This window comes from Argiope bruennichi, chromosome 8, assembly GCF_947563725.1.
Source record: "Argiope bruennichi chromosome 8, qqArgBrue1.1, whole genome shotgun sequence".
NCBI classification, from domain to species: Eukaryota; Metazoa; Arthropoda; class Arachnida; order Araneae; family Araneidae; genus Argiope; species Argiope bruennichi.
This window is the reverse complement of record NC_079158.1, coordinates 55798841-55821610: the sequence shown is the minus strand read 5'-3', so window position 1 is coordinate 55821610 and position 22770 is coordinate 55798841. Positions and strand designations below refer to the sequence as shown.

The 22770-nt window shown below is 29.5% G+C and overlaps 1 protein-coding gene across 3 annotated transcripts; it reads right to left on the bottom strand.

Annotated features, from left to right (window-relative positions):
- Window positions 1-1354: 1354 nt before the first annotated feature.
- LOC129981074 (uncharacterized) lies at window positions 1355-22757 on the bottom strand. 3 transcript variants are annotated; one of them, XM_056091722.1, is made up of 8 exons: window positions 22496-22757; window positions 20791-20920; window positions 20504-20643; window positions 19801-19888; window positions 12367-12473; window positions 8406-8529; window positions 7080-7151; window positions 1355-1617 (listed from the first exon to the last, which is right to left on the bottom strand). In XM_056091722.1, exons 1-7 carry the CDS (start codon window positions 22663-22665, stop codon window positions 7092-7094), a joined length of 819 nt encoding a protein of 272 aa, XP_055947697.1. In that variant the 5' UTR covers window positions 22666-22757; the 3' UTR covers window positions 1355-1617; window positions 7080-7091. The 3 variants fall into 3 exon arrangements, with proteins under 3 accessions (XP_055947697.1, XP_055947695.1, XP_055947696.1); XM_056091720.1 differs by having other exon boundaries at window positions 7093-7151; XM_056091721.1 differs by having other exon boundaries at window positions 7096-7151.
- Between the last annotated feature and the right edge of the window lie 13 nt (window positions 22758-22770).

Sequence of the window (22770 nt, the reverse complement as noted above, 5' to 3'; positions counted from 1 at the left end):
GAAAAATTTCAACACTATACTTTTAACCTTATAGCTTTTCTTTTTAAAGATTTTATATTAAAAACTTTATAGCTTTAAGCAATCAAGTTTTTTTTTGTTGTTGTTTGTTTGTATGAATGACTTATGTAAGATAATGTAAGGAATTGCATTTCATATGTTATTGTTGAAATCTGTATGCAGTGGTAAAATATTACCCAAAACTCAATGTAGCATTTTGTAACTTAATATGAGCTTATAGTCTTTTCGCATTCCCAATAATTTTTTTCCCTCTTGACTGTAAAAATATTATCAGACAAAACCCTGCTGTTTCATTTTTACTGTCAGTACATACAATATAAAATATTTCATTTATTAATAAATTTTTTGAATATAATTTACTCATTTTACTTTTTTGAAATAAATAATTTTAAAATTTCAATTAAAATGTCTATTGGGCGTTATTTGCCATATATATTTAAAAACGTTAATATTTATGGTTCTGAAAAGATGAAAAAACATTATGAATCAAGCAATAACATCTCTTTATACTTAGATTAAAAAGAAAAATCAACTGAAATCCATGTCATTTTCTTAATTTTTGGTTTCGAATGCCGAAAACTCCGATAGAAGTAATTATGATCAAAGATTACAATCTACATCTTAAGTCTTCCTTTGTAAGATTTTTTTCTTAATTTCCAGTGTTTATTTTGATGTTTAAATATTTCAATATTGTAATCTTTTAGTATGATTCTTATTATATGCATACATTGCTCATTTGTAGTTTTTTTTTTTTTTTTTTTTTTTCATGAATATATTAAAATCAGTACATCATGGGAAAACATGTCAAAAGTTGAAATATAAGCTATATTATGAATTCAATATTATTTTGTAAGTAAAAAATGTGCAAGTCAACTCATGCATGCTTTTTTTTTTTTTTTTTTTTAATGTTTGACAGCAAAAGAACTGAAGTTTATGTTTAAGAGTATAATATGTTCTTAATTCATGGATGCAAATACAAATGTATATAGTTTTAGAGTTGTATTAATATTGTTTTTGCTTTTTTTTAATATAAAATGCCATTTTGCATTAAATGTTATGTACATTAATAATAAAAATTGACTTCTTAAAATACAATCTATTTCACTGCATTTTTTTAAAAATCTTGTAAAGACCATCATAACGTCTATTTTCTTCAGTATTTAGTTATTTACATATAAAAATCTTAAAATTTAAATTTCAAAATATGACTAAGGAATTATCCATTTAGTACAGGATCCTTAGAATTAAAGTATCCGTTTGTAGGATGACAATAAAGGTAGGTCCAAAATGGGGAGACAAGGAAAACAAATGACCAAAATAAAAATTTGCCGAGAAGTATTTTATCTACATTAATTTTATTCATATTTAGGTAATCGCAAACAATCTAGTTGATCTACAAGTCTATTACGCTTGTAGATCCCATACAATTTGTATTTTAAATGCATGCATTTTAATAATGGTTGTAAGCATTAAGAAGAAGGCTTCTCTTTATCGCTTTGAAAACTTTTTCATGCAGCATTTTCTGCGACGGATACGACTCTAAGACCCATATATCCTTCTCTGCAGTGCGGTGAATAACACCTTAATTCTTCCTCAATACTTAAATAAAGAGTTAAAAATTATAATATATAAATAAACAAAACTGTGAATATAAAATTAAGACAAAACAACAACAAAAAATCAATCTTATAATCAAAGTATGGAATTGATACATTTTGAAATGAGTATATACATAGGTGAATAAAAAATATTTATTCAAAAATATTCTAATGAAACATTTAGCTGCAGAATATGAATTTGTGATCATTGATCTCAAGAACCAATTTGTTGAATCTAGAACATCACTGCACCAACAGCAATATGCACTGAGATTGAAGTAGTCGCCAATTTGGCAGCCTTATCTGCCTCTTCGTTGCCCAGAATTCCAACATGAGATGGTACCCAACAGAATAAAATAGTGTAATTACGAGAACTTAGTTTATCAAAAGTATCTAAGATTTTTAAAACCAAAGGATGAGAATTACATGATTTTAGAGAATTTAAAACACTCAGAGAATCCGTATAGATGATAAAGTTTTTGTCCCGGCTATTAGAAATTTCTTCTAAAGCATATAAAACAGCACTTATTTCTGCAGTAAAAACTGAACAGGAGGGGTGAAGTTTAAAAGAAGAAACTGTATGAGGGAAAACAACCGCAAAAGAGACATGAGTAGCTGATTTTGACCCGTCTGTAAAAACTGGAATAAAATTTTGATATTGTTGTCTGTGTTCTAAGAAAATTTTTTGAAAAATGATATTTGCTGTATCAGACTTGATAAAAGTTTCAAAAGGATTTAAGTATTGTACTTCAGGGATTTTCCAAGGTGGAAAAGCATTTTCCGGCTGAGGAGTTGCATGTAGATACAGTAGATTAAGGTCTAAAAGAATATTATGAACTCTCGTAAAAAAGACAGGGACGAATGATTTTCGGGCACCTTGCAAGCGAACTAAAAAGGGACGAAGTTTAAAATCATAAAATGGATGATTAATGTTTGATTGAATTTTAAAATAATAATTAAGAGATAAAAATTGTCTTCTTAATTCAAGGGCTGGTTCACAGGTTTCAACATACAAGCTTTTAACAGGGGATGTCCTGAAAGCACCTGAACAAAGACGGAGAGCTATGTGGTGAATAGGATCCAGTTTTTGCAAAATGCTTTTCCTAGCAGAACCGTATATAGAGGAACCATAATCCAGCTTGGAAAGTATAACGGATTTGTATATTTTAATCATAGAATTTCTGTCGGCTCCCCATGTTGTAGTTGATAAGACTTTTAAAATGTTTAAAGAGTTTTCACACTTTTTACGTAAAAGTTTTATATGCGACTGAAAGGTGAGTTTTTTATCAAAGATAATGCCCAGAAAGCGAATTTCATTTAAAAATGGTACTGGCTGATCATATAGTGTTAGATCAGGATCAAAATGAAGGTTAAGTTTCCGACAGAAGTGCACACCAGCCGTTTTCAATGTTGAGATGGTAAAACCATTAGTGTTCGTCCATTGGGTAATATTATTGATTGCGATCTGCAATTGTCTTTGTATAAAATTCATATGCATCCCTGTACAAGAGATATACAGGTCGTCAACATATAAAAAGCCCTTCACACACATTGGAAGTTGTTTTAAAATGTTATTTATTTTTAAAATAAAAAGAGTGACGCTTAAAACGCTGCCTTGGGGAACACCTTCCTCTTGTACAAAAGAATCTGAAAATTCAGATTCCACCTTAACACGGAATTTTCTAAGCTTTAAAAAATTTCTAATAAAAACAGGAAGATTTCCTCTTAGTCCCAGATCATATAAATCTTTTAAAATTCCATATCTCCAAGTTCGGTCGTATGCCTTTTCGATGTCGAAAAAAATGGCAACTAAGTGCTTTCTTTGTAAAAATGCTAGGCGAATGTCGGATTCGAGAGCAAGAAGATTATCGAGAGTGCTTCGTCCTCTTCGAAATCCACTCTGCGAAGGGTGAAGTAAATTATTTGTCTCCAGATAAAAAATTAGCCTTCGATTTATCATTTTTTCTAACAATTTACAAAGACAACAGGTCAAAGCAATAGGTCGATAATTTGATGGATTAGTTGGATCTTTGCCTGGTTTTAACAAAGGAATTATTATAGCTTGTTGCCAAAAAGAAGGAAAATATTGTTCTCTCCAGATACGGTTATAAAGATATAATAAGCTTTTTTTCGACTCTGTTGTTAAGTTTTTGATCATACTGTAACTAATGTTGTCAGGACCGGGAGAAGAATCGTGGACAATGGCAAGGCACGATTGGAACTCTAAAAACGTAAAATCGCTGTTGTAGGGCAGGTTAGTCTGAGAATTAAAATTTAGTTTTTGCTTTTCTTCTTTCTCTTTGTATTTCAAAAACGCAGGAGAATAATTTTTACTGCTGGACGTGTGAGCTAATGTTGACGCTATGGAATTTGCAATATCTTTTGTGGATGATATGGTATTTCCTTTATCAATTAAAATTGAAACATTATTAGAATGAGAAGCACCTGAAGCTTTTTTAACTTTATTCCACAAATGATGGCTAGATATTGTTGAAGTGATACCAGAAACGAATTTTTGCCAAGAAATTCTTCTACTACGTCGTTGGATTTTTCTGGATTCTGCTCTAGATTTTTTAAAATTTATAAAATTTTCAGTAGAGGGATACCGGCGAAAAATATTCCACGCCTTTTTTTGTTTTTTATATGCTTGTTGGCAATTAGCATCCCACCATGGTTTGTTTTGCTTCCTACGAACTCCAGATTTCTTTGGAATAGTGTTATCTGCTGCCTCAATTATAATATTGACAATATGTTTCAGAGCTTCATCAATAGTGGAAGATTTAACTATTTCTGAATTGATATTAGCCAGAGAAGTGAATTTTTGCCAGTTTGCTGCATTTAAAACATATTTGGATGGTCGGAAAGAACTAGCTGCATTGTGTCTACTGTCGGTCAAAATTAAAGGAAAATGGTCGCTATTATAAAGATCGTTGTCAACAGTTAAACTGAAAAAAGGCAATAAAGACGGAGAGCAAATAGCGAGATCAACAGAATGAAAAGTTCTTGTTGGTAAATGAAAATGCGTTTTTTCGTCAGAATTTAAAATGCATAAATTATGATCTGCAAGAAATTGTTCAATTTGCTTACCACGTGAATTTGATTCAGAGCTTCCCCAAAAAGGACTATGACCATTAAGATCTCCCAAAATAATGAATGGAGAAGGTAATTGGCAAAACAAGTTATTTAGGTCCATTTGACTGATTTGTTGTTTAGGTGGTAAATAGAGGCTACAGACAGTTATTAAATTTTTCATCTGAATTCGTACAGCTACAGCTTGCAAATTAGTGTTCAGGTTTACTTGCATTGATGGAATATCCGTAGCGACAAGAATTGCCACGCCCCCAGAAAATCGGTTTTGAATATTGTGCTTGCTGAAATTTTTGTAATGCCGTATGTTCTGCTTGTCGGTTTTAAGGTAGGTTTCCTGGAGTGCAATGCAGGCAGGATGGTATTTGTTTATAATGTCTCTCAATTCTGAAGATTTATTCATGTACCCTCGGCAGTTCCAAGAGACGAATGTAGACATAAATATTAAAAAAGAGCAAGGGAAAAAAGAGATTGCCTTCAGTAAACAGAAAAGATGAAGGTGAGAGAACATCAACCTTTAGGCTTTTTAAAAAATTTTGATTTAAAATATTCAGATGAAATATTAGTGGGATCAGAATCCACTCTGTCCTCATCCATATCACTTATGCTGTCATCAGATGGATGAATTTTAAAATGTTCTTCTTTTTCTTCAGTTTTATTTGTTTCTTTTGTTCTGGGTGTCTTTTTTTCTTTGAGCATTTTTTCCTTCATTAAAACTTTTTTTCGTTTTGGCTTTTTAAGAGAAGAGGAAGAAGTTTCTTCCCAAGATTTTTTTATTTCCAGAAGGGCAAGGTAATCAGTCTTTTTTATAGTTATGGTGTCAGGATCTGCTGTGCGGATTGCAGGAGTATTTGTTTCTATATTTTTTAATGGTTGGTTTTGTGAATTGCGTGGTTCTGAAGTTGAAACGGCTGGATTTAACGCTAATGAATATGGTAAATTTGGTTTTGGTGTTCTTTCGCTTACTATTTTGCGTGCTTCTGTAAATGAAATACCTTTTGTTATTTTGATAGTTTGAATTTCTTTCTCTTGTTTGTAGCGTGGGCAGGAGCGGAAGTAAGACGGGTGATCGCCTTGACAGTTATAACATTTTTGTGTGGTAGATGTACAGTTTTTACTATTGTGATCTGGGAGGGAGCATCGAGCGCAAATTTCTTTATCTCCCCTGCAAGCTGTAATTGAATGACCGAATTTTTGACATTTAAAGCAGCGGAGTGGTTCTGGAATATATGGTTTAACTGGGCAATTGATGTAAGCTATTTTTACAGATTTAGGTAGAACTGGAGTATTGAATGTTAGAATTAAATGTTTGGTAGGAAGATTTTGATTATTTTTTTTAATTGTAATCCTGCGAACTGCTATTACTTTTTGATCTTTTAAATTATCTAAAAGGTCCTCTTCAAGATCTCTCTGGAATTCTTTTTCAGATATGACACCTCTGGAATAGTTAAGGAAACGGTGGGCAGAAACAGTGACTTCTATGTCTCCTATCTTTTTTAATTTTGTAATATTTTGTGACTGTTGGTTATTTTTTACTTCTACAAGTAGGCTTCCATTGTTTAACTTTTTAATATTTTGGACTTCGCCGACAACGCCGAGTATCGATTTATGTATCAAAATTGGTGACACAAATTTTAACGAAGATTTTTCTGAATAAACAACAAAAAATTTTACAAAAGCATTACTGTGGTTAAGAACATTAGTACCCATACGATATTGATGATGATTCGGGTCCGGCGGCATCGCCCACCACGGAGCCCAACAAGGGATGGTAGTTGCCGGCTCTGGAAACTTTCCAACCTCGGCACTTGCCATAATGCTAACCAGAACCTATACGCTGGGAGTCACTCCCGGGGACAGTGACCACCCTTAACGCCAAGCCCAAGGAGTGACCCCTTCGCTTGATCCCCTTGAGCAGCCCAGTCATAAGTCTAGGATACCGGCCGATTGATACACCGGGGACCGAAATGTACCACCCGTCTAATGGGTCGCCACGCACGGCCAACACGTGGGGGTATTTGCTGTCCATGAGAAGCAGGAAGCAAACAGAGCGGCGACAGCTTCTCATGAAGAGCTCCCTCGCCTACCCTCGAGGGAAAGGAAAACAAAAGGTGACAGCAGAAGGCGCAGAGGAGAGTAAACCTAAAGGGAGTAAAGATCCCTGGGTACCTCGGGATTGGGACACCCGTACTCACCTATAGTAGGTGAGCCCCTGAGGGGAGGCTACATTCAAAGAAAATATGTATATATTCAAAAAAATATTACAATCAAAATACCTGAAAATTTATATTTGAATCAACAATGTAGAAAATATAATATATAATACAAAAATAATTTAATATTTATCACTTGGCAGAATGTTTAGAAAATATATACATTAAGTATTTACTACACTTCTCCATAGGATCTCTTTCTTCCAAAACAGGAACATGTAAAAAGTACACCTTCCTGAAATGAAAAAAAAAAATTATATATTAATTATTATACTGCAGTTTTATGCTTAAAAAAAGTATTATTCAAGATTGAACATTATTACCTGATTAATATTAGTTTAAAAAAAAGGAAATAAGAATTAAAAATTTTGATTTAATTAGTGAACATATCTTATTAATGACCTTGAAAGATATTTATAATTAATTTCAATCCTTTTTTTTTTTATCACAACCTTAAATCAATACGAGTTTGAAATGAATTTGAAACATTCTCTTCTTAGTCATAGATTTGAAATTCTAACAATTTAAAATAGCATATTTGAATATATTTTTAACTATTTATACTTAATGTACTAGTGATTATATTGTTATTATTTTTTAAGACAAATTATAATGATATTTGTAGAAAGAAACAGTTTTAAAAAATAAAACTTATGATGTGCTAATTACTTAATCTTAAAAAGACTCTATTGGGAATGTATTTCTACATAAGTAGAAAGTATGAGAAAATTATTCAATTTATTTCAATATCAAATATAATAATAAAATTCTATAGATGCAATTAAAAGAAAATAATGTAAAAGTTTCAAAAATCCATAAATAAGGCTATATATATATATATATATATATATATATATATATATATATATATATATATATATATATATATATATAGGAAATATAAATAAATCCTTTAGCTTAACTTGCAAAGTGAAATGGGTTTTTTTCCTTCTTTTATTTGATATTATCGCAGGTCAAGAGATGAATTAACATTAATTTCTTTTGTTAGATGCTCAAAAATAAAATTTTAAAAACTAAAATTTTATTTAAAATATTACAGATTTTTATTAATTTATTGATAATTTTACTTAAAAATTAATTATGAAATGTTTCTTTTGCTACATAATTAATTACTATGCATAGAATTTTTGTGATAAAACCACATTAATTAGAAAATTAGTTTAATAAATGTAACCTATAATGAGCTAATAGACAAAAGCTGTGCAAACTTTTAGATCATTAAGATGAAGAATGGTGATTTCTATGAACACAAATTAAATAACTAATTCAAAAAACAGTTAAAATATTTATAAATTATTACAAATGCACAGATTATTTCCAGTTGGGCAAAAAATTATAAAAATTAATTTTATTAACAATTAATTTGGACTATTTGGAATTCTATAAAAATGAAAATTTATCATACAAGATTTATTAATGCAAATTTTTTTACAGTATATTGAATAATAAAAAATACACAATAACATACTATAATTAATTTTGGCAATTCATTCCAAAAATCCACATTTGGTATAAGCTCCATTCCATGAGCGCCATTGCAAAAATTCCACACTATACCAATAAGGAAATAGGCTAAAAGTATTGTAAAAAATCTGGAAAGAAAAGAAAGAAAAGAAAAGAATTTTAATAAAAATAGTAAAGTAGAAGTGATATTTCTGTACAACTCATTTATTCCTGATTAAAATATGGTAGATTTTTATTAATCAGAGTTTCCACTCATAATTCAGAAAAATTCAAGGACCTTTTTTCAAAAATTCAAAGACTATAATATTAAATGCTTTTCAATAAAGAAATGCAAATAATATATTTAAAAAAAAATAGTTTTCACAATTAGTGTTCAAATACATGATTACTATTATGCTTACTTCTAAATTCTTAAGGCAAGAGGAATGAGGAAGCTTGATAGCTCATCTTCAATTAAATCTTATGGCTCAAAGTACAATATCACAATGCAAGTACCATTAGCCACTACACAGCAACTACAAGACACTAATTTTACACAAACTGTTAAAGAGTGTTGATTTTACAAATATATTTTAGTTGAAAAAAAATTAATTCATTAAAAAATAATGTTAATTCCATAAGAATCTCTCACTTTATTTTTGATTAGTATCTTGCAGAATGAAGAGATTGAAAGACAAATTAAGAAAATCTTATTTACATTTAAACAAATGGAAACAGTGAGCCATTAAATTTTGAATTATTTTGGTGAAGCTTCAATTCTTAAAACAATTTGATTCTGCTGAGTATTGAAAATAATTCTCTTTTGCTTTTTCAACTGCATTTTTTTTTCCAGATATCAACAGTGTAAAAATCATCTCTCTAATTTTTTTTAACTGCAGCATATCTTATATATATATATATATATATATATATATATATATATATATATATATATATATATATATATATATACAATTAGAACAGGTGTTTTTATACATTAATAAGTTTTTCTGTGATTTGGAAATTCTCTACTCTACCACAATTTTTTAGTTCAGCTGAAACCAAGTCCTTTAGAACATAAATTTCTTTTAAAATTTTTCAATCTCAATATTCATATTTACGAAAAATTTTCTTTCGATTATGGTCTGATCAAACATTGTATCATCAGAATCTTAGTTATTTCCCACAATTTCTGACAAGACTTTTGACCTTTTAAATATTTTGATAAAAACTTGTTAATTTAATTTTTGGATACTTCAAAATTCTGCCGAATTGCAAGCTACATCACTCAACAAGTTGTCCAATTCTATTTAAATCAAATTATTTTCTTTTCCTTGTAGGTGCTTGAATTTCCCAAGAACAGAAAGAATGGCTTCCATCTTATTATAACAATGTTTGTCTGGCTATTCTCCTAAGATATGAACACACATACATCTGGCAAGTATATAGCTGAGATGAAAACTATCCAAAATTTTAGGAACAGAGGTACATACTAAGTACCAATATTCATTTTAAAGTAATAAAATTTGTTATAAAATCATTATAAGTAATTAGATCATTTAGAATTTTGTCCCCAAAGAATCTAGTATTAATTTTCTGATATCAACATAAGCAAGTATTTAAAAAATCAAAGAACTGCTATTTATAGGTTTTAGACTTTCAAAAACTGACTTTCACAACACTGACAGTTTTCAAATGGCAGACATTTATTAACATTTAGACAGATATTTAGACATTGATTCTATAAGTTGCCTTTTTAGCATAAAATACTAAATTGTTCTTCCATTTTGACAGTTCATTCAACAACAGCTGAATTCTCTATACGATTAGTTTGCCAAAAATCCTGGGAAAATATCCCATTCTAAAAAAGATTTAAGTATAATCCTCTCTTTTAACTAATGTACCTTTGTATGAATAAAATACATTAAATAATAATAAAAAAATAAAAAAAAACTTTCAAAATCCCATACAGGCTGCAACTAACTTACATTTATTAACAAAATTGCAGATTCGTTTTGCATTCCTCTCTTCAATAAATCAAAAATTTTGCAATTTACTGACAAAATCTTTTTCTATTTTTCTGTATAACATGAATATTCCACTTAATATCCTTAGATATGTAATAGCCAATTAAAATTGAAACTTCATATATAATTTCAATATCCTTGTTTGTTTTTTCATTCTAAAACAGAAAATGTAAATTCATTTGCTTTGTTTCAAGAATTTATTGAGAATTAATCAGACTATATATATTAAGTTCAAAGAGATTCTTTAAATAGAATGGTCTGAATATATGGAGCAATACTAAGTACAAATGCATCTTTTAAAGAGCTAAATGACTAATTCCACAATTCAAAGACCACTTCAGTCCAGCAAATAAGCATTTTAAAGTCCTGTAATATTATCTTCAGCTACTAGGCTTATTGAAGATTCTTTTCTTGTGTGCTAATCCTTCTTGCTGCTATTTCTTTCCATTTCTTTCAAACTACAGAAAGAGAAAATTTGGGGATTCATAGCTGTATTTCAAAAAACATTTTCTGTTTGTAGATCTTCAAGGCAAAAAACAATAGTTCAGAAGCTTTGTTATAAAGTGTTAAAATATGAAAAAAAAAAAAAAAAAAATATGTATCAGTCATTTTATCGGTTTAAGTTGTTCAACTGGCTATCCAAAACAAGCCTCTAAATTTGCACCCAAATACAATACTAGATTTGCTGTGGAGGGGATGGGAAGATCAGAATATTTATTTCCCATGCTTTAATAAAAGGCTATTAATCTGAGATAAAAAAAAAATGTGAATAGAAAAGTTAAAAATATTTATTTTTTTAAATCTATACAATGTGCTGTTGAATGTAAGATGGTTCAAATATAACAGGAACACATTTTTAAAAAGATTACCTTTAGAAAATTTCATTTTTTTTCAATTAAATTTTTTGTGAAAATTTTACAATCCTATTTAAAGATGTGTTAAACAGGAGGAAATGCCAAGTAAAAATTTTTATAATACCTTAATTATTTTTCAAAAAATTCTCTTTTGTCAGAAAAAAAGTTTTCAAAAAACGACTACAAGTTTGTTTCTATCAGACCAAATTTATGGAATGGGAAAAAAGAATACTGAAAAATATTGCTCAATGATTCCAGATGATATGATAAAATCAATCGAAGAAAAATTAGTGAAAAAAAAATTGATAAAGAAAAAAAAAATTACTTAGTGGCAACTGATTTTCAAAAATTGTTAAATAGTAATGTTCTGGGGCATAAAGGTCACTGGAAAAAATGCTCAGACTAAATAATTGGCACAAAATTTTAATTTCAAATTTCATTTTCATTTTTTTTTTTTTAAATTAGCTATTATAACGTTATCTGAAAATGCAGAACATTTTTAGAATGATATTTTTTTCAGCCAACAAATCAAAAAATATAGATGTACATTTCACTTATTTTGTAAGGATTTTCCAAGGCCTAACGAAAAATCAAGTACTTTTCCAAGCTCCGAGTAGAGCAATTTTAATATATAGGGAGAATATTTTATACGTAATTAGAATCATACCAATAATTTAAAAAATGTAGTCAATAAAAAATATGTTATTTCTTTGTTTTGGAAAATTCAGAATTGATTCACTATTAATATTTATAAAATAATGTCTTTTGAAATGTAATTTTTAGATTAATAGAGATTTAAGAAGGCATAGAAGTGATCCAAATATTTTGTTGATTTGTCTATAAAGTTGAAATTATCTTTAATTCAACAGACATTGATTTTCGAGATAAATGTGCAAATTATAGAGAAGTATAGGAAAAAAATTACTTTATAAAAAAATCAATTAAAAACTTAGAGGATAAACTTTTGATGGAATAAAAAATTCTTTTTTTTATTTGGTCTTTATACACAAAAATCTCTAACTAGCAAATTGAATTTGATTTGAAAAATGTTTATTTTTTTAAAGAAAAGCTTTTTGCATAAAAAGAGGTCCAATGAGTAACTTACGCAATGAGTAATTTACTACCAGTAGACAGTCCATGAGAAGATTTATCAGGAGTTGGTGATGCACATGAAAAGGGAGGACAAGCACACTTAGTATGTAAAGTCATGATCTGAAAAAATTCATAAAATTTAAATTTAGAATTCAATTTCACATAACAGTTTTTCATCTTAAAGGAAGAGCAAAAGTAGAAACATCAATAATTTTTTTAAAAAAATATTCTGATAAAAAAATGTTTACAAGTAAATATTTATCATTTATGTATTTTATTCATATAGGCTCATTAGATTTAGAATTTTATCTTGATATCAGTCAAGAGATATTTTTAAAATAAATGATCGCATGAGTAGTATTTGATGAATGAGTATATTTGATTGATCGCATTTATAAAATAATTGATCTAACATGTATTAGTAAAACTATTATCTAACATTTATATTTCACCTAAACACACTTCCCCCTTACGATCATTCTTGCTTAAAAAATTAAATAATAATTTGTGATATTTTTCATATATAATTTTGAGTTAATTGAGAGAAAAAATATTAAATAGACTTTATTAAACTTCTAGAGAAATCAATTAATTTCTCTAGAAATTAATTGATTTCTCTAGAAGTTTAATAAAGAATATCTATTTAATTGCAGGTTATAATATGCAATTATATGTTATAATAAAGAAGAGTTTTTATATCATTCACTAGAAGTTGTGCCCATCTAAACAGGTTGTTGTTATCCTGCTAAAATCTCAAAAACGATTGTCGGAAATTAATTAACAAAAGTTAAAGTAGAAAATCTCATGCTTATTGACAGAGAGCTTAAAAAATTTTTAAGAAAATTATTTCTTTATTATATTATTATATTATTATAGTACAATTTAGATTTAAATATATAGAAATATCAAAAATTGTTTCCTCACAGTGAGCTCTTCTCTACCCATAATGTTTGTCGTAATTAGGGTATTGTGTATTTGTTGTGATTCCAATTCCTGCAATCTTAGAAAAATAATTTTATTTACATTTTAACTAAAGAACCTAAACATTTGATTTTTACTACGAGCTTTACAATAGTGCACATAAGAGCGTTCCGAAGAGAGAGAATAGCTTTTTTAGAAGCATATCCGGATGATAAGCGGCCCAGCAATTATGTCACACACAGCCTCGATGTAGCCAGTAGTTTACAGATATCTGATATGATGTATGATATATATGATTTATAATAGGTATATACAACTTATGATAGGCATTAACTATAAAGTATTCCCCCAGTGATGAAGGGAACGAAAATTACTTGGAAGTGAATGCAATCATAAAAATTGTTACAATATAATTGAAAAATAAATAATATATCGAACAAGAATTATAAAATATAAAAATGTTTTAAATTTCCTCGCCCAGTCGCTTAGGAAAATGCACAACTCTGCCATATCTGGTTATTTTTAAATTTTTAGAATTATCATTTTGTTGCAAAATTCCATTTGGCAAAGCTATTTTTGGTGGTGTTTCCGAAATTTCATAGGCAGGTTTACATCTGTCTATAGTAACAGTTACATTTTTACCATTTATATCAATAACAAAAATTTTATCAGTCCGAGATTTGACCAAATGGACCAGAATAAGGAGGAGTTAATGGAGGTTGAACTCTTTCCTTTCTAAGGAATATGTGACTACATGAAGTTAAGGATGGATTTATGAATTTTTTTCCATGAAGAATAGGATTTGTTGGATATAGTTTTTTCATTAATGAAGCTAAATTTGTCACATAAGTAGATGTTACAGTTGCATTCACAATAGAATCATCACTCAAAAGATCAGATGGTAAATGCAATGTACTACCATATACAAGTTGAGAACTAGTAGCAATGAGATCGTTTTTAATAGCAGTACGCAAACCTAGTAAAACTATTGGTAAAACTTCTGTCCACTTTATATTTTCGTGAGCCATAAAAGAAACTTTAAGATGTCTATGTAGTCATTCTATCATACTATTTGATTGTGAATGTATTCTGTGACTACCTAAAATATTCACAAGTTCACGAAACAGTGTGGATTCAAAATTTCCACCTTGGTCTGTAGGATTGTTATTGGTGTTCCAAATCTAAATATCCAACCACACACAAGTGCTTGTGCAGTGGTCTCAGATGTCATATTAATTGTTGGAATCACTTCAGAGCATCTGGTGAATCTATTTATAATCGTGAGGCAATACAGATAGCCTTCGGAAATGGGAAGGTGTCCTATGATATGGAGATGAATGTGAGAGAATCGAGCAATGAATAATAGTTTGGAAATTAAATTTGAGGTAGCTGATGTACCAGGATGAGATAAAAAATTAACATTTTCAAAAATTATTTGTCCAAATGCCTTTGGAATGAAAGGTCTGGATTGAGCTTGAGACATATCACAAATTAGATGGATATCTTCCAGGGAAAAATAATGTTTTTGCAATTTTAAAGATGTGTTTGACTGTCATAATTGCTGCAGCTCAGGGTCATTTGATTGCTGTTGAGCAATTTTTTAACAGTCCAATTTTGATGGAGATGTGATTGAATCTATTTCTATTTGCAAAAGAGCATCAGAAATTATGTTATCTCTTCCATTAACATGGCCAATGTCAGTTGAAAATTTTGATATGCAGTCTAAATGTCTGAGCTGACGTGGAGTACATTTTTCAGGTTTTTGTTTGAATGCAAAAATTAGGAGTTTCTGATCCGTGTAAATCGAGAAATATCGACCCTCAAGCATATGACGGAATTTTTTTTTATCAATGCATAAATCGCATACGATTCCCAATCATATGTGGACTAGTTTCTCTGACTTTTATTGAGTCTCAGTGACAAAAAAGCAATTGGTTCCTATTTATCATTGCACAATTGCATCAAAGATCTTCCAATTGCTACTGATGCATCTGACCAACGACTTAATTCACAGGGGTGTTTGTGGGACCCCAAAAAATCCCCTGAAACTTTTACGGACTTACTACCGGCATTTTGGAGTTTCGAGAAGGGGGGAGGGGAGAAATGAAAAATTACAATTATGAAGTATTGAATGACCTAATTATAAAAGTTCAATGAATTACTTTTTTTGCAAAATTAATAACCATAAACTTTCAAACATATAAACTACTACATTTTATGCAAATATTTTAAATTACCTGAATTAATTCTTTTAAAAAAATTATCTAATTTCTGCTGCTTTTTTTTATTTTCTGATGTTTGTGGGCTTGTCTTTCTTTTGTGGTGAATTTCATAATTGCAGGAAGGTTGACTTTTATTTTCCTCATTTACAGTTGAAGAAATTTCCTCGAGAACTGCACATGCAGAGGTAGAAGCAGTTTGCTTTTCTGCTAACGTAGAAGATTTTTCAGAGACTTTTATAGGTGACTCATCTGAAATACATGTTTTTAAGTCCTCTTGATATGTTTTCCAACTTCTGTTCATATTCAGTAAGAGATCTTTGTGAATTGGATCAGTCATTGGATTTTTTGAGCCATATTTTTCACATGAGGTTTCTTTAGAAGCCATTAAATCATATTTAATAGTCTGCACTGCATCTAGGAAATCAATCTTAAGAGAGGTTCTATAGTCAGTGACAAGAGTATCCATTAAGTTGAATGCACTTTCCACTAATGGGCCATGGAAGCAGCTAAGGCAGGCTTTGACCAATTTAGCCAATGTAGGATACTTATAATCATTTGTGAAATCATCTTTTAAATTAAAAACTTTAGGCCAATATTTATCAACTGTACACTTGACTTGATTTCCACTTTCATCAGATGTGTAGAGCATTTCTTTGGTGATATCAATATCACTCTGGTGTAACCTTATTTCAGCTTCTACTTTTGACTTTGCATTATCACTAAAAATATGGGACATAAAAGATGATAATTTTTCAAAAGCTAATATTGTACTGGTTTTACCTCTTAGCTCTGGATCTAATGCTGTAAAACTAATTAGATATGAATTTTTAAGGGGTAATTTCTGTTTCATATGCTGAAATTTCAAAGTGAAATTCTCTTGCGTACATAAATAAAAAAATATTTCAATAAGCGAAACGAAAAATTCACACGTGCATCAATAAATAAAACGAAAATTTTACACAGCGGAGAAAAAAAAGTTGCGAAGCGATCAATGACAAATAGCTAATACGGCGAAAAATCCCCCTTCTCTACTTATTGGCGCCACGCCTGGAGAGATAAGACCTTTGAACCCAGAGTCACGTGATCGCACATCTGGTCGAACGAAGTCTCTCCCTTTTTTTTTCTGCCGCGCCTACTTGCCGAAAAGAATCCAGAAGAGAATGTCCGAGAACCGGGGGAATGAGTCATAACTCGCAATAAGGAAAGAACAAAAAAGAAGTCCCCCCCCCCTTTTCACGCATTATCACTGCCTTTGGAGAAAGAAAGGAAAAGTTTTCACCACACACACTGACCTTGCGTTTTCTGCTTTCAAAGCAAACAAAAATACCCAGATCAAAATAAATAATTCATTATTATTCCTACTTCCTTTTGAACGACGATCCCCGGAATTTCCGGGTATCGAAGTTCAAAATCCCCGGAATTCTGGGGTTTCCCCGGAGCACAAACACCCCTGAATTCAGCACCAGGAATGGGGTATATTAATAAGGTAGCATTAGCAAGTGTCTGCTTGGCCAAAGTAAATGCTTTGTCCATTCATCAGACCATTGAAGTGGATTTTCTGGCTTTTTAGAAGGACAGAGGGTTTCTTTTTGTTTTTGTGACCTTCTAAAAATTTATTCAAAGGATCTAAAATTTAAGCAGCTTTAGGAATAAATCTCCTATAAAAATTATACATGTGCACAAATCTACGCAACTGAGTTTAAGTTTGTGGTCTAGGAAACCTGAATAACTTCAACACGATAATGGTTGTAAACCAATTTTTGGCATTTAATATCCTAGATGCACCAAATTTACATTTTGAATGATTAATTGTCAATCCATAATTACACAATTTTGTAAAAAGAGCACTCAGATGGTGCATATGCTCCTGATGAGTTTTCGAAGCTATTAAAATATCATCAATAAAGACATATACACCTTCCAAATCTCTAGTTACTTCATCTATAAACTTTTGAAGTGGCAGAAGCATTGCATAGATCAAATTGCATTCTTGTGCTTTCCAAAAGACCGAAAGGAATAATTATTGCGGTTTTATGAATATCCTCGGGAGCTATAGAAATTTGGTGAAATGCATTTACAAGATCGATATATGAAAAATTTTTATTATCATATAATTCATTAGCAAAATCAACTAACTATACATGGGATTGGATATTTATCTTTGCCCGCTTGGGCATTTAAGGAGCGATAATCTCCAACCGGGTGCCAATCTAATTATCCCTTTTTCAGAACCATATTTAATGGCGATGAATAATTACTGCTTGACGGGCATATGTGATCTAAATTAAGGCATGGAATTCCATTTTGGCTATTTTGAGTCTATCAGGTGCTAGACATCGAGCTTTGGCAAATACAAGCGCACCAAATGTTTGTATATGATGCATTACATTAAGCTAAACAGTTTGGTCCATGCAATTCAATTTAGTTAAGTTAGGAAATTTGCTTAATAGCTTAGTATACTGATCATTGCCACATATAATTTTTACAGATACAACATTAGCATTTTTAAATACAGCATTACATTTTAATTTAGTATCGTTATCATACAAACAATGTTTTCTTATATAAGATTTCAAGTTGAAATGATAAAAAAATCAGCACCAATTATTGCTGCAAAAACATTGCAAATATAAAATGGAAATACAAAATGTTTTCAAAGTCCTCAATCTAAAGACAACATTTTTTTTTCTTCCATAAACCTCTATTGATGAGCCATTTGCAGCATGAAAATTTTGAAAGAGTTTTTATTTTATTATATTATTTATTATAATAACAAATCAAAAAAATTAAAACTAACCTAAAAACTGCTGCACTTAAAACTATAAGCATACGAGAAAAATATATAATTAACATAAATACAATTTAGTTACAAAAACACGCAACTAACCTAAAAACAATTGATTTACATTGTAACCTGAAATAAAACAAAACAGCGAGTCCATATCTTTAAAATCAAATCAAGTCTATTTTATTGATCAATCGAGATTGAGATAGCTACAACAGTATAATACACATAATTCTTTAACTTTTAATTAAAATGAAAACACAGTTGCCAACAATCAGAAAACACTGTGTATGCATGAATTTTCAGTGCTAGTTGGGGTAACACAAATGCATGAATTTTCTATGCCAGTTGGGGTAACGCAATTAGAAATTTTTAATTTCCTTTTATCTGTTTTATTTTAATTTAAAAGTACTTCAGAATGAATCCTAAAGATTGATTAATTAACAATGTTTAATTTTAAATGCGTCAAATACCAAAAAAATAAACAGAATTCTTTGAAATAATCAGTCGAAAATATATTAAGCCTAACCTCATTAGTGTGGGAAAAAAAACTGAAGCCTTACTCATTTTTGGTTTGATTTGGCCTCAGATTTTTAGTGGAAAAGCTAGTTTTCGATTAATAAAAAATTAACCACTCACTTAACCGGAATAAATAGTAGCCTATGTCCTATTCCAGACTGTAATCTATCTATGTGCTAAACTTCATACAATTCCGTTTTGGCGTGATTGACTCACAAACATCCATCCATCCAAATTTTCACATTTATAATAGTAGTATAGATGATATCTCTAAATCTAAATTAAATAATAATTAATTTCCCCTTTTTTATCTTCATTTAACTCATATTAACTTTATTCCAAAATGGTCTCTTAATTCCCGATCCAATTCCACCTTTTTAATTCAATCAATCCCACACAAGCTCTGTAAAATTATAAAATTATTTTAATCAGTAAGTTCCAGTGCTCCAAGTGAAGGGATAAAACTCCTTAATACTTTGCAACATTCTTTTTGAGATGCCTAAATTCCCTTACCTAAATCAACATATATTAAAGAAATCCTCGGCTACAGATTGACATATTTCGTCGCTTCATTATTGTATATATATTATATCTTCCGGGATGGAATAAATTGAGTTTAAAAATTTAATAGATATATAATTTGAATTTTGTTCAGTTTTGTGTAAACAAGAGATTAGGATAACTAGACATTTAGTAGATTGACATGCATACTTTTATTTTTAGAATAATAACTTATTTTTATTTTGTATGCCATTTTTTCAGCATTACTCAATGTGATGCTGTTTAACCCATGACTGATATTGCAGAGCAAATAAATTCGTCAAACAATGATAAAAAATGACAATGTTGCCAAACAAAAATAATTGAAGAACCTCTAAAATCTTTATGAAAAGTTTAGTTCTCATACTTGTATAAAAATTTAATTATACTACTATTCAGTATAAGATAATAGAAAAAATAAATGCAAAATATTTTTTCATAAGAAAAAAAAATTACTTACAACACTGCCATTGTCAGGTGTTTCAAGTTGATTAATATCTAATTTATGAAGAGTAGAATTATCACATTTCAAAATAACTGTCAGGTTTCTGAAATGAAGAATAAATTTTTCAAACCATGTTATGAACTAAAATATTTCTAATTTATTTATAAATATTTTTGATATTAATAAGTAATAATAATATTAAATTCTTAAAAATTATAACAATTAGCTCCCAATAGTAGTTTGGTAATACAATATGAAGCTCCTGGCAAACAGAGTGGGTCATTTTTCTGTCCTGTCACTTGCTTTTTATATTATAAATACATACTTAAATAGTTTCTTACTACCTGAACATAACCAATGTTAGGGCAGGATTAATGCACTAAAATTACAAGATAATGTACCAATTTAACATTTGAAAAATTCTGCAATAAGCTGTTTCATATTAAATCAAGTTGGATGCGACATTTTTACTAAAATTCACCCATAGATTATTGTTAAAAGAAAGTTGTTTTCCAGCTTAAAAATATTCATAATAATGAAAAAACAATACTTGTAATGTTTATATCAAGGAATTTCCAGATTATTATTAAAACATTAAAAATATCATCTTTAATCATTTATTACTTTAAAATTGTAAATTGGAAAAAGAGGAGTCAATCCAATTTCTTCATTTCTACAGAAAAAGAATATGAAAAGAAATATTCTTTCAGAAACTTACTGGAGACCCTTTTTCTGTAAATCATAAAATATATGAAAGCTCTTGTCTGTGTCAGACTGAAATATAGCGGTACTTTGTATGCCTACTGCATGCTCTTCAGGAGGATCACCAGTAACCTTTCCAGGAGTTCTAACACAAGCCTAATATATGTAGAAGAAAATTAATTTTATAATTATATAACCAAAAGGTTGTTAAATGTACACTACACAATTTAATCACACAAACAGTATTTCCATGTTATTAGCAAATATTCTAAATAAAACTATTTGTCAAATTTTAAAACTTACAGCTGCATTTTTACAAGGAACATTTCCTTCTTTCACAGTTGCATAATTATCAGAGGAATCAAATGCATAACAAGGATTATATGAATATAATGCCGAATCAGTTGAATTTTCAGGAAGAATTTCGTAAAATCTAAGAAGAAAAACATTATTTACACATTTTTTTAAAAAAGAATCAATTAAAAAAGTTAAATACATTATACTCTATTTCACCCTAACTTGGCAGTATTGTAAAAGGTAGAAAATGTGACGTTCCGCATTGGAAAAGAGTTTCCCATCAATCCCGACTTTAAAATAGTTAAAATGCGCAGAAATTTATCAAATATCATAAACTACAGAAATCCTTTTTTTATCAGTATGTATTTAAAATTATTCACAAGTTAGAAGTGCTTATCTGTTAAGTATTTTGTAAAAAAAACGAACGAATAAAACTAAAAGATTGACATAATGCATTCCCCTATGGCTAGAACCGGTCTTCAAGGTCAAATATTTGGCGTGCTTTTCTTTTACGTCTCCACCAACTCAGCTTCGTTCAGTTCACAACCTTTATCATCTTTCGTACTTTTTTATTCTCGCTTTTTTACCAGCTGATATTTTTGATACTATTAATCACTTTAGTAGTTATTAGTTTTGATTGTTGAATATTTATTCGAATCGTCATTTCTATTCACTTTTAAAATGTCTGAAAAAGAGAAAGTGTTACCACCGGCAACACTGTGCACACCTTCAAGACAAATGAAACCAACAAAAAGTGCAGCATGCAGAAACATAAATGTTTATTGTCGACTCTGAGAAAACCCTCAAGATTATATCAATCAAATCGTTGATAAAGTTTCGCATCTTACATTTCGCAATGAACAGTTTTCTTTTGAAAAAAAGAAATAAAGGCATCCAGTAATTTAAGTACCCCTGGAAAGAAGCGAACAGGCTCAGTAGGTAAACATTCAGGTCCTGTAAAATATGATGATTTTACATTATCCTGTATTTGACAAAAAATCCATGCATTTTTTCATAGAAATGAGATCCCAACATTAGATAAAGTTTTAAAAGATGTGAACGATGATACAGATATCTTTTCGAAAAACATTACCTGAACTACGCTTTACAGAATATTGGAAGATTTAGGGTTTTCTTTTGAGATACAATGAAACGAAATGAAATAACTTTAATGATTTATTAAAATAATGTATCAATAATATTGAAAAAATAATGAAAATAAGGAAACAATTAATTCTCCGATAAAGTGATAATATAATAAAGTAAATAAATATTTACTATTTGGCGAAAAATTTGCGAGATAAAGTTTCGCCAGCGATCTGCATTTCTAGTAACTTTGTACTTTAAAGTAACCCAGTTCCTCTGACAACGACTGCAATTCGGCATGCCTAGAATATACACTACTGCCAAGTTAGAGTGAAACAGAGTATAATTAACTTAACATTAGTCAAATTGCAAGTCATTTTGCATACAAAAAAAAAATAATAATAACCCCTCAAAAGTAAAGCTTATTTTCAGAAAATAAATTTTTCTGAAAAAATTTACTAAAAATTAATTTAATGATAGAGATCCATGGTATTTTTTTTAATTTCGAAAAATAAATAAATAGAAATGTTTAAGGATAAAACGTTTTACCCAGTCTAAAAGATATTTTTTTTAAATATATATATCTACATCAGTAATTACATAAAATAAAATAAACGGATAATACCGCGGATGATCGGGAGTTCCAACTGTTGATAAGTCTATCACTTGTCCTGCACCGAATACACACTGGCAAGGTGTTTGAAATGTACAAACAGCAGTAGCAGAAAATGCAGCTCTTACTAATATAAGAAAAATAGAGAAAATTTCTAAAAACATGTTAACACAAATCAACATCACACAACATAAGGGAACTAAAGCCGGAAACGGAAAGAACAGAAATCGAAGTTTTAACCTCTTCAAAAATCACATGTTTCGTTCCCACATGAAACAAACTGAAAC